We start from the raw sequence: 13,848 nt of genomic DNA, 5'->3' as shown, positions 1-13,848 counted from the left end.
CCACTAGGGCAACCCACACAGCAAGTTTTAACTTGGCGTGATCATTTATTTTGAGAATATTGTCCAGACACGCTCAACAAAGTCTATTCTGTTTTTAGCAACGGTGACCTTAACTTCTGGCAGCCATGCCCAATAGTAGTAGAATTGATATAATTCTATTTTTAGCAACGACTTTGACCTCCGTTGGACCATGCTCAAAATAGGATTAATAGGATTCTTCTAAGACAACACACACATTCATTCTGAAGTTATCAAGACCAAGCAGACTTGTTTTTTAGCAAGTTACCTTGACCTCTAGCATTCTATGCCCAAAACCAATAGGGGTCTTCACGTCCGCTAAGGTAACCCACACACCATGTTTAAGCTTTGTATGATAATTTTTTTTTTAAGTTATCATCTGGACGAGCAGGTGATAAAGATGCAACGGGACCAGACGAAGATTTGAACCCAGGACCTCGATCATTAGGAGGCACGGTAGTCTAGTCGTAGGACGCTGGGCTTGTGACCGAAGGGTTGCGGGTTCGAGTCACGGCATGGCACTGTGTTATATCTCTGAGCAAGATACTTTACTCCGCTTGTTCCAGTCTACTCGGCTGTAAATTAGTACGCGGTAGGGCACTGCTAGAATTGTAGAATACTAGCTGTGAGCGCCGAAATGGCAGCACCGGCTGTATGCTCCCAAGGGAGTTGAGAAAGATATTGGCTGGTTGAAAGGCCCTATAACCACGGATAATATGTGAACCGCTTTGAGACGACCTACAAACTAGGTTGTGATAAAGCGGTATATAAGAACCTCAAATTATTATTATCATTATAAATAATACGGTCACTCTAACTGAGCTAATTGGTCAACTGTAGTTACCTGACCCAGTTGCTCAACAATTGTGTTTTATCTTTATTTAGAGAAGATTGTAGACAACAGCGACGTGGGAAGGGACGTTTATTATACGTCCTCGCTGCGACATTGGAACTTAAAGTCTGTGATTGAGACTTCCGGAGGTATGGTAAATAAGTTTGACTTCATTACATCATTAGAGGCAGGCTCATTGTGCCTTTTGTTTAGGTCCCCTTGGTTGGGTGTAAACATGTCGACATTTGGACGACTGGTGTCGGTACATACTATAAATCATTGACTGTTGAACTACCAGGATTGATATCCAGAGCTTGTTAGAGATATACCATCAAATGTAAAGAAGAACAATGTCGGGATGTGACTACAGATTTTATTGTCCTACACACACAGAGCATCTCCGTCCTACAGTGTCCACGCACTAAAACTCAGTATAAATTGTACAACCATTCTAAATGCAACGAAATGTCTTCACCATAAATCTTAAATAAATGTTCTTTTAAATTCCTTTTCCTCTGAGATATTATGATGACAGAGAAAGAATTTAATGTCAACCTTTGGCACGTCGTGGTTTTCTCCTCACTGTAGACTGGGGCACTTAAAGCACCGCCAAGTCAGAGTTATCACACAGGGAAATAAACGGCAACAAAAAAAACCTAGATTAAATAAACAGAATGAGGGGAATGACTGACTGAAGTGTGCTAGACGAATGATCCACACTCGCCACACACAATTGTTTTTTGTATCGAGAAGCTGCCTACTCTGCATCCAATGTTTTATGATAAATTTCCTATGACTATGTTGAGTGGCGTCAATTCATCTTCTTTTCCAGGTCTGATCGGATAGCCTCGAGGAAGTCCATGGTGTTCAGGTAGTGCTCTGGCTTCACACTAAAACAAATATAGTGCAAACCGTTAGTACTCTACAAGGGGACACAACTCTGTTTACCTTAACTTTATCCGTAAATCTTGGGGAGAATTCTTAAAACATTTCATTTTTTCTATTTTGTGGAAAAAAATCAATATTATCTTTTGATATTAGGAAACACAGGATAAATCAGTGTTGTAGGATTTTTCCTAACTTTTCTCTCTCGATAAATTAGGTTTTGTTAACCGTGATCATATAATGACTAATGAATAAGGATAGACAATATTTTAGGACTAATTCATGGAAATGTAAAATATGAGAAAATGTTCTAGTGGAGTAAATATGTAGGGTAGTACTGCTGTCTAACATGAAGACTTCTCTCCACACTTATAGCACATGTTGTGACCCGAAGTCAAGACTCACTTTTTAATTCCGTGTATACAGCCAGCGAGATCCTTTGTCATGCTGCCCGAGTCCACAGTGTCTACACAGGCCTTCTCCAGGGTGGTCGCAAACCTGGAATACAAATGCAACAGTTATAGAAAAGACAAGTGAATGCAAACCTGGAAAAAATGTCTTTGTTTTAATACATATATTTCTTATTGCCAGGTTGCAGATCATTTTTTTGGGTAGAGTCATTTGAGATTATTTTGGGACACTCTCCACGTATTTCCCCAGACATTAAAACTTGTTTCCTTATCATTTTACTTTTGTGCTTGGAGAAATGGCTGAAATTAGCGGTAAAATACTCTAAAAACAACACCTACTTTAACTCATTCTCCCCTGAAATTTCATAATGAACTATTCCAACTTTTGAATTGGAAGAGTTCAAATGTGTCTTCAGGGTGAATGAGGTAAATAACCCTTTACTGATGAAGACCTCCGTGGTTCACACTACTAGAGGTGACCAGACCTTACCTAACAAGATCCTGGTTTCCGTCCAGTTTTCCACGGTGCTCCAGGCCACGAGTCCAGGCGTAGATGCTGGCTACAGGGTTAGTACTGGTGGGGTTACCCTAAAATACAAGATACAGCCAATCAAATCATAGCAATCGTAAACCACACAAGATTCAGCCAATCATATCATAGAAATCGTAAACCACACAAGATTCAGCCAATCATATCATAGCAATCGTAAACCACACAAGATTCAGCCAATCATATCTTAGCTAACCAATCAAAAAGATATTATCAGTCAATTGTATAAAACAATTTTTTGTCAATAATTCACATTACAGAAATTTGAATTTCTTATACCATTTTTCTCTTTTTGTTTTGTAATTGTTCACATCATTTCATATTTGAAACTCGGGACCTGTTTATTTATGCGTAACATCCTTTTTGTCTATTTTTAAATTTAACATTGTTTGGGTAAAATCTTGGTGGACCTGCAAATGTTTATGCAGGCCTTGCAAGGCTTTGCCAAGGCTAAACTGAAAGCAGCATCAGATTATTAGGTCTGACCTTATTTCATAAACAATCAACTCTGGTCCAACCAGTTCAACCCTTTTGGATCGCGGTAGCCGAAAGCGGCTCTAGTAACTCAGTGTCAGATCTTTCGATACAGTTCTCATTCTTTTAAGGGGAATAACTCCTCCTACCTTCTGATGTTCCCTGTAATGCCGGGTGACTGTTCCATGGGCAGCCTCGGACTCGATGGTTTTACCATCGGGACATAGCAACACACTGGTCATCAGCCCCAGGGAACCGTAGCCTGTAGACAAGACAACACTAACTCAATACTTAATCCTAGACCAACAGAAATGGTGACACGTTATGTAATCTAAGCCAGTAGTTAAATTCTGCTTTAAACTCTGTGACATGTTATGTAATCTAAGCCAGTAGTTAAATTCTGCTTTAAACTCTGTGACATGTTATGTAATCTAAGCCAGTAGTTAAATTCTGCTTTAAACTCTGTGACATGTTATGTAATCTAAGCCAGTAGTTAAATTCTGCTTTAAACATTAACTCAACCCTACCTATTTAAACTTGACTTGCCAAGTCATTGATTTAGTACGGTTCAAATGTAACTTTAGGGGTGAATGAGTTAACAACGACTGTTTTGCTTGATGATATAGTACAACATGTCAATAGGTATTTTCTGCATTTGGGATGAAACTAAAAAATATCTTTAAAATACAAATAAACAGTAGTGCATGATGGCCTTGGCCTACACCTTAGAACCCAGAAATATTAACTCTGCATCCAATGCTTTTATGAAAAAAATGATGAACTCTTTTCGGTACTTGACCTTTGTATAAAGTTTGATCAAAATCCATCAGGGCAAGAAGGTGTTTGAGCGATAACAATGAATTGTGTATAGGATGGGATTCATAATATGGCGGAGTATAAAAACATGACACCTCCTTCACATAAGGATGGCCCTGAACTATCATAATATCACATTTATATGCCCGCTCAAGGCTCAACTTGTGTGTGCTTCATGACTTTCGTATGTTTAATTGTGTTTTATCTCCTATTAACAGCTATGGTAATTTAAGGACATGCCAGGTTTTTGATTCTGGTGGTGGAGGAAAGCCAGAATTCTCGGAGTAACACCAACGACCAATACCTGGTGACTGCCCCACGTAGGTCTCGAACCCACAACCCAGTGGAAGAGGGCTAGTGGTAGCAGAATGTCAGACACCTAAACCACTTGGCCACCTCGGGCCGCGATCATGCTTCATGACAATGCTAGAGTGTATTCATCTTCATTGTGTAACTCAAAGGGGCCACGGTGGCCAAGTGGTTAAGGCGTGTGACATTCTGTTACCACTAGCCCTCAGGTTCGAGACTTTTGTGGGGCAGTGGCCAGGTACTGGCCGTAGGTCTTTGGTTTTTCTCCGAGAACTCCGGCTTTCCTCCACCGCCAGAACCTGGCACGTCCTTAAATGACCACATCTGTTAATACGACGTAAAACACAAACAAACCAAACCAAAAGTGTAACACGAGATAAACTGTGTGCACTATTTACCCTGAGCTACAATGTCGGACTGTACATCTCCATCGTAGTTCTTGCACGCCCAAACAAACCCTCCGCTCGACTTCAGTGCCTGGGCCACCATATCATCTATGAGTCGGTGTTCGTACCAGATTCCCAACTTCTCAAACTGTGCCCTGTAGTCACTGTAACACAAAACAATTTTCAGTTCAACTTGGCCAAATTTATCAGATTAGTTTCGCACCCTAATATTAACTTCATCTTTTTTTCTGCTATTTGTTTTTATCAANCCAACTTCTCAAACTGTGCCCTGTAGTCACTGTAACACAAAACAATCTTCAGTTCAACTGGGCCAAATTTATCAGATTAGTTTAGCACCCTAATATTAACTTCATTGTTTTTTTCTGCTATTTGTTTTTATCTTTCATTTATGTCTTAGAGACATTTTCTAGTTCTCTTATGCTATGTGACTGATCATTTTGGAAACCCATTCGAACATCTTGCATCAAAGCAAATCGTTTTGAATGCACTATGATTCATTGAGGAGCTCTCTGGTCAGGATTTCATTCAAGTCAACTAATATTTCACACAGCACGAAGACAATAATATTTCAGCAATTCCTGTGGTAAAAAAATTAGTTCATAATTCTTACAAAATTTCATATGCAAGATCACATATTTGGAAAAATAGGTGGAAAATGAACATCTTTTTTTACATAATGCCAGGAAAAATAACAACATTCAATATGTGTGAAAGAATATTTCTAAACAATTTCTTCAGGTTGGTAAGTATGGATTATGAAAAGATTCTTGTTACACAACGAATAGGTGTTTCTATGTGACGTCACATAGAAACACCTATTGGTTGTGTAACAAGAATCTTTTCATAATGTGTGAAAGAATGTTTAGATTTTCAGGAAGAAATCCTAGTTGTATATATAAGTTATAACTTTGGTATCAAATATATTTTTAGTCAGTTCTGAACAGGGAGCTTCTTTAATATGTCTCTCTTCCACTTTCAAAAGTCATGTAATCTGACCTACCGTAGATCTGATATATTACCATTAAGTATCAAGGGGCCTTCTCTATTTCGAAAGACAAGATTTATATTTGGATGCATCAAGGGAGACAATTCAATTGAGACATACCGATATCAACTTCTTTACCATTTCTTAATATAATACTAGTACCGCTTTTAGCTGCCAAGAAGAACAAGAATGTACAAATTAAGGTATAAATTCTCACCTCTGGTAAATAGCCTCGAAGATGTCTTTGAAGCGTCCATCGTAACGCTTGAGAATGGTGTTCTTGGTAGACATGTACAGGGGCCATTTCTTAGTGATGGCATACTGGAAACTGGCATGGGCGAAGCCAGTGATGGACTCGTCTGTGTTGTACATTCCCATCACGCAACCACCACCTTTGGTGAAGGTGAACACCTCCGTCCTTTCTTCCTTACCGCCTTCGGGGGTGAAAACGATTTCACATTTTCCCTTTCCTTTGATCACCATGTCTGTGGCTTTGTACTGGTCTCCAAAAGCGTGACGCCCAATGACGATGGGCTGTGTCCATCCGGGCACCAGACGAGGGATCTTGTCGCACAGAATGGGTTCACGGAACACTGTGCCGTTGAGGATGTTTCTGATCGTGCCGTTGGGCGACAACCACATCTTCTTTAGCTTAAACTCTGTAACACAAGATGGTACATAATGTAGATGGTTACCTTGTTTTGACAGAGCAGGCCATTTACGATGTACTGTTTGATATATTTTCCTCTTTACTGCATCATTCCTAACTTTGTATCATTTCAAGTATTTGTATTAGTTTTCGAGTTATTGTATTGTTCTTTTATAGCTTTGTAAAGATAACTTCTAAAATAAATATGGACTAAAAACCTGGGATTGCCCAAGGAAATGGCCCATCTTGGCAGTATTACAGCAGCCTTGAAATAACTAAGCAGGTATGAGGATATTTTTTAATTTTTTATTAAGAGTTTGAACAGAAAGACTTTAATTAAGATTGTTCCGGAGGGGGGACATTGGCCAGGTGTTAACTCATTCATCCCTACATATATAAACTGGACTTGTCCAGTCTTTGATTTGGTAAGGTTCAGATGCGTCTTCAGGGGTGAATGTGTTAAATGAAGATCAGATGCTGAACGAGAGGTCTCACCTTCTACTCGCTCTTCATCGGGTGTGATGGTGGCACATTTCACACCCACATTATACTTCTGTATAGCCAGTGCTGAGTCAATGGTGACCTGGTCGTCCGTCTGATCTCTGTAGGGCAGTCCAAGGTCGTAGTACTTTAGGTCCACATCCAGGTAGGGCAGGATCAACTGTAACAAATCAACACACCTTAACTCATTTACCCCTTAAGACACATTTAAACTCTTCCAATTCAACATGCCTCAACTCATATACCCCTGAGTCACATCTAAACTCTTCCAATTCAAAGGTTGGAATAGTTCATCATGAAATTTCAGGGGTGAATGAGTTATTACTTGCCCAAAGGTTTAACTTCTAACACTTCAGGTTATTTTTGTCGGATTCACAGGTTACATAATGAACTTTCCATATCAACATATCGCCAATACTTATATTCAACAAACTGGAATCATTTTACCTCAGAGATGCTTCTGATCAAACTAGGCAAATCGATACAGGTCAGAAAAATATTTTCTTTATCTTTACAACATTATCAATCTGTCATTCATACATATATATGTTGTATTTTGAGATCTCGGTAAAACGCAAGGAATTTATTTGAGTTTGTTTTTTTATTATTTTTCCTTTCCAAACTCGGATTTTAATGGTCAAATTACGAAAAATCACACTCATATTTTTATTGGAAACAGGTCAATTTAATTTGACCTAAGAGGAACCCTAATAAACCTCTGGTAGCCAAAGTGATAAAAAGTCATTTCCTACATTTGAAAATTAAATTATTACTTTAAAAACCTGCATGGTTGTGATTTTGATCAAGCTTTAATCTGAGGCCAGTACCGCCCAATGTCCAATACTGTCTTGTGGAACAACTGTACATGTAGGTAATCTGGTGATTCTTCTGTCATTTCCTTTTACAGATAGTGATTTTTGGAAATTTGAAAAATGTAAAAGACAGACAGACAATTGGAAAGATCAGTCGCTAATGGAGGGTGAACATAATACAAGGTGAATGTAAAAAAAAATATGATTGGAAGAAATTTTTGAAGTCCATAACTCCCTCAATATACAGCACTGAAGATTGATTAACACTAAAGGCTCAGAGCTACATTGCTGCAGGAACATAAAAAGGTGGAACTTTGGTAGGGGACTGCCTTACCCCATTAAATCATTAGGTTCACAATCCAAGATAATGTGTACTGTGACTGGGCCTTTATTTCTGACAAAGGAGCTTATCTCTTCTGATCCCCACAAATCCAATACACATTTACACACACACGACTGGCACAAGTTTCGACATGTTTAAAACTTTAAACACACCATATTTAATTCAATTGATTGATTGGGACTGAAGAAATGACCTGTTCAGGAAATAATATTCAATATTCACTGCATCTCATTTAAAACTTTGAACTTTTTAGGGCATTGGTACGTATAAACCTTTCCAAACTATTTAGAAAAATAAAATATTATGCTATATGTATATAACCACTATTGATTGTAGAACATATGGATTTTCAGATTAGCAGGTACACCTTATATCGTAGGTGACCTTCAAACACTGCACTATAAGCTGGCATATTCTCAACAGCCACGTAAGCCATAAATCTGCACAGCCAGCAGAATTCAAACACATGTAATATAGGCACAATTGATACATAGATATTCATTTCATATGAAATGGGTAATAGAAAGAATCTTATCGACATTTATTGAAAAATTCTACAAGCCAAATCTATATTTTCAAATTATTGAAAATTGTAATTCAGCCCTACCTCTGGTTTTTGTGGAATTGTACACCTCTGCTTTTTAAGATTAAATAGCCATAGCTCACTTTTATCAAAAGCTAAACCAATTGGTAGGGTCAAAAAAATTGTATTTATATTGTTTAAGGCTGTAAATATTTGATCCTTTCTTTGTGACCTAATGCCCTGGCACCAAAACTTTTTGTGAAGTGTCCATGTTGCCTCTGAAAAACATTTTGGTAGGCAGGTATAAAAGGCTAACTTCTTTTAAGGAATTTAAGAACAAATATATTCTACCAAATTACCAATTGTATGTTACACTGAAAAAATATTTCAAACTTTAACAGCAACTGTTCAAAAATTAATCATTAAAATTTAGGGAATAGGAACTTTAAACCAAGGCAGTATGGCAAAACATAAGTTATATGTTTTATAAACAGCCTTTAACAAGTCCCCATAAATTGTTACCAGCATAAAAGAAAAGATCTAGTCTTTTAAATAAATGCAGCACAATTAAACTGTTACCAGTGACTGGTAAAGCCTGTATGGGTCGGTGACTTATGTAAATATGAAGCTTATAGGGCATTTCACGGCAGTCGTCTTAGACAATTAATGTACAAACACTGCATTGTGAGCCATACACATTATAGCTCCTCGTAACTGGATCAGGAGGCCAATATCTTGTCCCGTTGACTACACTTGGATTGTGTCAATAGTGACAATATGGTGTATGAACCATAGAATTATAACTCGTATGACGTGAACTGAACATAGCAATTCATAGACCATAACTACATGTACAGTTGAATAATACTACAAGTCTAGTCCTGTGTCAACTGAACCTACAAGGATATCTTTTTTCTAATTTTGGAAGGTTCCAGAATTCTAATATCAGACTCTAGTCATGATAGACCTTTTTTCTGTGCATATTTTGTTTATGTTTCTGATATATTTCTATCCTTATTTGTCCCTCCAGTGGCATGGGTGTCCATATATATACTTATCTCCCATAACAATTCCTGACACTCCCCCTCTTGCCCCCTAAACATTCTGACTCCCCCCTCCGAAACATTTTGATCCCCCCAACAATTCTTGTCCCCCATCCTCCAAACTTTCTGATCTCCCTGTCTCCCCCTCCCACAACCAAACATTCAGATTTCTCTTTCATAGTTCCTGTCCCACATCTCTAAATCATTCTGCTGTCCCTGACACCCCACCCCCAAAAAACATTCTGGTATCTGTCACCCAATTTCTGTCTCCCATCCCTTCACCTTCTGATCTCCATTTCCTATGTATTCCATCCTGTTTATTACATCTGAACGTCAGTCCTCGTATGACCTTGGCTGTTGTGAGGATGACTCCGATCAAACAAACAAACAAACATATCTACATCCTGATCCTAAATCTACCAGATACATAGTCCCTCCTTTTCCAAAGATCTGCCTCAATCACCCCACCCCAAAGCTGGAAACTTGAAATTATTTCTGCACATTGCCCCTGTCCTACACCAACAATATCCCAAACCAACATGCAGTTACAACTGATGTCATAAAGATGAGATGTAAATTTTACTTGTAGCTGAATATTTCTGGCCAAGATTGCCCAAGGCTGAGAACAGGTAATTATGCAGCTTTGATTAATAGCCTGCTGTCTGGTACAGTATATACCACTGACTATGATACAGACATATACACATCCACTCTACTGTCTGGTACAGTATATACCACTGACTATGATACAGACATATACACATCCACTCTACTGTTGCTATATATACAGCATTCAACAGTCCGCCAGTACACCATGTGTTACTGTTTGTCCACTGTAGACTTGTACATTAACACATGCTTAAGCATGCTGGTATCCTACAAGTGTTAGAACAAGACCTCGGACAATTCAACACTAAGATGTATACAACAGGTCAGATATCAGCGAGTTTTAAGGGTTTCAGAGGGTTCAGTAATCAGACCCATCACCAATGGGAAACAATAGGCTATATTTTTCCTTTTATCATTGCTTTTTTTCTTCAAAAGAGTAAATAATGTCCCTTAAACATTGTTCCCACTTAATTTTAGATTTGGGGGTATATTTTATACATTTTGAGGATTCTGTACCCCTAGGTAATTAGTTACATAAGGTAATTCTTGAAAACTTGGGGTACTGTATAAGCAAATATTTTGGGGGTGATTAACCCTCATTTGGGGGTTTCTGGGAACATCATAAACATCTATAGATCTATATAAATTCCAGTAAATCTTGGCACAAACATAATGTACATAAACTGATTTGTTCTCCGTGCAGAACTCTTCAGTTTATAGGATCATTCAAACACTTGTATGATGGGCAAAGTGGAGGTGGAAGATGGAGCACTTCATTGACAAGGAATCTTATAATTCTTAATGCTACTGTCAAGTCAATAGATAGAAGGATTCAGTACCTTTTTTCCGCATTTGATACAGGAGTTTGTTCCCCAATGACTTTTTTTGACATTTAGCTCTTGATGTCTATTTGGCACAAGATTTTTTTCTTTCTTATAGATGACCATGAAAAATATTATCGGACAAAAAATTAAAGCATCTCCTACAGAAAAACCTGCTTATGTAGGTCAATATGGGAGATGCTTTTATACCAGGTTTGTTCTCCTTTGATTTGGGATGTGGCCTTTTTGTCTCATTTAGGAAGAAAATGCACCAATCGGGAAGCAAACTGCGTTTTTTGGAATTTGGTATAAATATGAAATAATTTCAATTGAGAATGGGGCCAATTATCTACCCTAAATAGTCCACAGGAAAAAGAAGTATCCAGTATATCCTGATAGTTTGAAAAGGCTCTGGAATAGGCAGTCAACTGTGACAATGAGCTGGGAAGGCTGTACGTATCTCTTGATAAAGGGAAGGATATTTTACAAGTAACATGTAATCTGCATGTGTTACTATGTAATCACAGATCTGTATTTCATGAATTATTGATATTTTGAAAACAGATGCATATATAGGAACAAAACTATTCACATAAAAATTTGTATATACATACCTTAAAAAAATAAAAATAATTTTGTATATATATCTTAAAATATAGCGTCACTGCAAATGCAATTTTCTTCTTTCAAATTGACACAGGGATTTGCCAATGGCGTCAATGCAATTACTGAATTATCTGTGAAATTCTATTACTTCTTTTTTTGAACAACTGAAGTTTTAGAGCTGAGAATCAGATTAAGACTGTACAATCCTAACTTGTCAGAAAGGCCATGTTTAAATGAAGCCACACATCAAACGTCTACACCAACATTTACAGGTCATTGAGTTCAATGATGAATGAGTCAAAGAGCTCTTCTTCATCCCTGTAAAGGTAAAATGCCTGAAACTGACCGTGTCCTTGATCTTCTCCCAAATGATCCTGGTCATCTCATCTCCGTCAAGCTCCACGACAGGGTTGTCTACCTTGATCCTCTTGCCTTGAGCACCATCTACAAATAACATACTGATTAGATTTAAATGTTCACAATCAGATTTTTTTTATATTTTACGATGTATTCCACAACTTCAATGGGCCATTTTTTTATTTATTTTTTGGATGTATAGTGTGTAACTTTCCTTTTGTTGGCCAAGTTACGTAATTGTTATGGAATTACATCACATGAAATATCGCCATCTAAACACATGAACAGTATTGGTCAAACAGAACGTTGATTGAAACAAGAGGACCAACAGGCCTGCATCACTGACCAAATTCTAAAGTTTAAAAGACAAAAAAAGTTAATTATTTTCACAAAAATTAAAACTGGTCCTTTTTTAAACATCAGCTTACTATACATTCAGAAATTGATATGTTTTGTTCCATTTGCACTATTCATATTGATCCTTGCTCCTTATTTTGAAGATGAGCCATAACCTTTATATATACAACATTGGATTCCCTTTGCTCCAAATGCTTCATGTCAAATTAAAAAAAAAAACTTTTATTTTATTTAAGTAGTTTTTTAAAGATAAAATTAGTTATCCTTTTGGGCCTGGCCCTGTGCCCTATTGAGGCCACACCCTACACTTGTATAATAATTGATTCTCTTGTCCAAAAGATTATTTAGACCAAAGTTTCATTATCTGCGCTACAAGTAGATTATTTCCCTCTTTTCACCTTCTTCTGCAGGAGGTGGACGGCATCCCTTATTTCTTCTTTTTACATTACCTCAGGATTGATCCATGTCAATTTTAGATGCAAAATCTCTTCAACCATTCTGGGCAAGTAGTCTTTTAATTAATAGAAAGATTGGGAACAGATGCTGTACATGTATGTGCCACACGAGTTAAAAACATTTCACCAATGCTAACGAAGGAACGTTGTCAGGCAGCTTCTGCTATAGTACTGTAAAAACTAGACAATGCCAACATTCAGAATTAGAGAATAACAGTATATTTTCATATTCCTTTATTCTAACACTTGCAAAGTTAAAGGTCAAATATATCATTATGACCTGTGACTGCCCAAAATGCTTTGGTCTACCGTTGTCATGTCTTAAAAAAGTATCATTCCAGTCTTTTATTTTATTATCCTCACCTAGGCTTTCTAAGAAAAATAATCAGACTCCGACTTTTTATTTGTTCTGCATTGTCTAATTCTTATGTCTATAATACCCTTACAAAATACAGTGTCGTTTCAAATGCATAGCCAACATGACGGCAATGATTAAAACATGTGTGTGTTGATTATTTTGAATAATACCACATGTGAGTGCCAAGTTAACATTGTTTGAAATTCATAATTTTATCAAATGAACTTGAAAACTCCTTGCCCTTAATTAGAGCACCTGTCAAGGTGTACCGCCCGATATCGGTTAATTCAACATGTGTTGGTACTATCGAGACGGCTATACTTACATTGTCTCTTCTGAGAAACACTGACGGACGCTGGTGTCACGAGGTTGTTCCATGCCCTGCCTGCACGGCCGAGAGCACGTGTAACGGAGATAACTGGACTGGCCATTTTGCTCGCACTTGTTCCAGAGAGAGAGAGAGAGAGAGACCGGCAAAATTCACAGGAAGCGGGTAGGGAAACATCAACTAATATCAAGGGGAGAGGTTAATATTGTGTTATTTTAGGTATAGAGCTAGATATAAATGTTTATTATGCGGCATTAGTTTCTAATTAATAAGTATTGTCTTTATGCCGAATCTTGTACAAAAAATATTTTTAAGTGGAAAATATATTTCTGAAAACTATAAATATATATCTTGCTATACCTATCCGAAAATGGGCTAATCCATGGTTTCAAGTCATGTG

The 13,848-nt window shown here is 37.5% G+C and overlaps 1 protein-coding gene across 1 annotated transcript; it reads right to left on the bottom strand.

Annotated features, from left to right (window-relative positions):
• Positions 1–1,206: 1,206 nt before the first annotated feature.
• Positions 1,207–13,621, bottom strand: LOC110445883 (isocitrate dehydrogenase [NADP], mitochondrial-like). The gene is made up of 9 exons (XM_021490713.1): positions 13,446–13,621; positions 11,940–12,037; positions 6,831–6,996; positions 5,904–6,345; positions 4,693–4,844; positions 3,319–3,431; positions 2,636–2,733; positions 2,141–2,233; positions 1,207–1,740 (listed from the first exon to the last, which is right to left on the bottom strand). The coding sequence occupies exons 1-9, from the start codon at positions 13,549–13,551 to the stop codon at positions 1,662–1,664; spliced, it is 1,347 nt and encodes a 448-aa protein (XP_021346388.1). The 5' UTR covers positions 13,552–13,621; the 3' UTR covers positions 1,207–1,661.
• Between the last annotated feature and the right edge of the window lie 227 nt (positions 13,622–13,848).

Source organism: Mizuhopecten yessoensis, unplaced genomic scaffold (assembly GCF_002113885.1).
Source record: "Mizuhopecten yessoensis strain PY_sf001 unplaced genomic scaffold, ASM211388v2 scaffold2401, whole genome shotgun sequence".
In the NCBI taxonomy this organism is placed as follows: Eukaryota; Metazoa; Mollusca; class Bivalvia; order Pectinida; family Pectinidae; genus Mizuhopecten; species Mizuhopecten yessoensis.
This window is presented reverse-complemented; position numbering and strand designations above follow the sequence as displayed.

What these genes read in the sequence shown, in the direction of transcription:
- LOC110445883 (XM_021490713.1), bottom strand. Translation starts at nt 13,551, where the DNA reads ATGGCCAGTCCAGTTATCTCCGTTACACGTGCTCTCGGCCGTGCAGGC. An exon ending in GGGAGAAGATCAAGGACACG is followed by an intron (nt 6,997 to 11,939) that starts GTCAGTTTCAGG and finishes GATTTGTTACAG; the next exon opens with TTGATCCTGCCCTACCTGGA. An exon ending in TGTATACACGGAATTAAAAA is followed by an intron (nt 1,741 to 2,140) that starts GTGAGTCTTGAC and finishes TATTTGTTTTAG; the next exon opens with TGTGAAGCCAGAGCACTACC.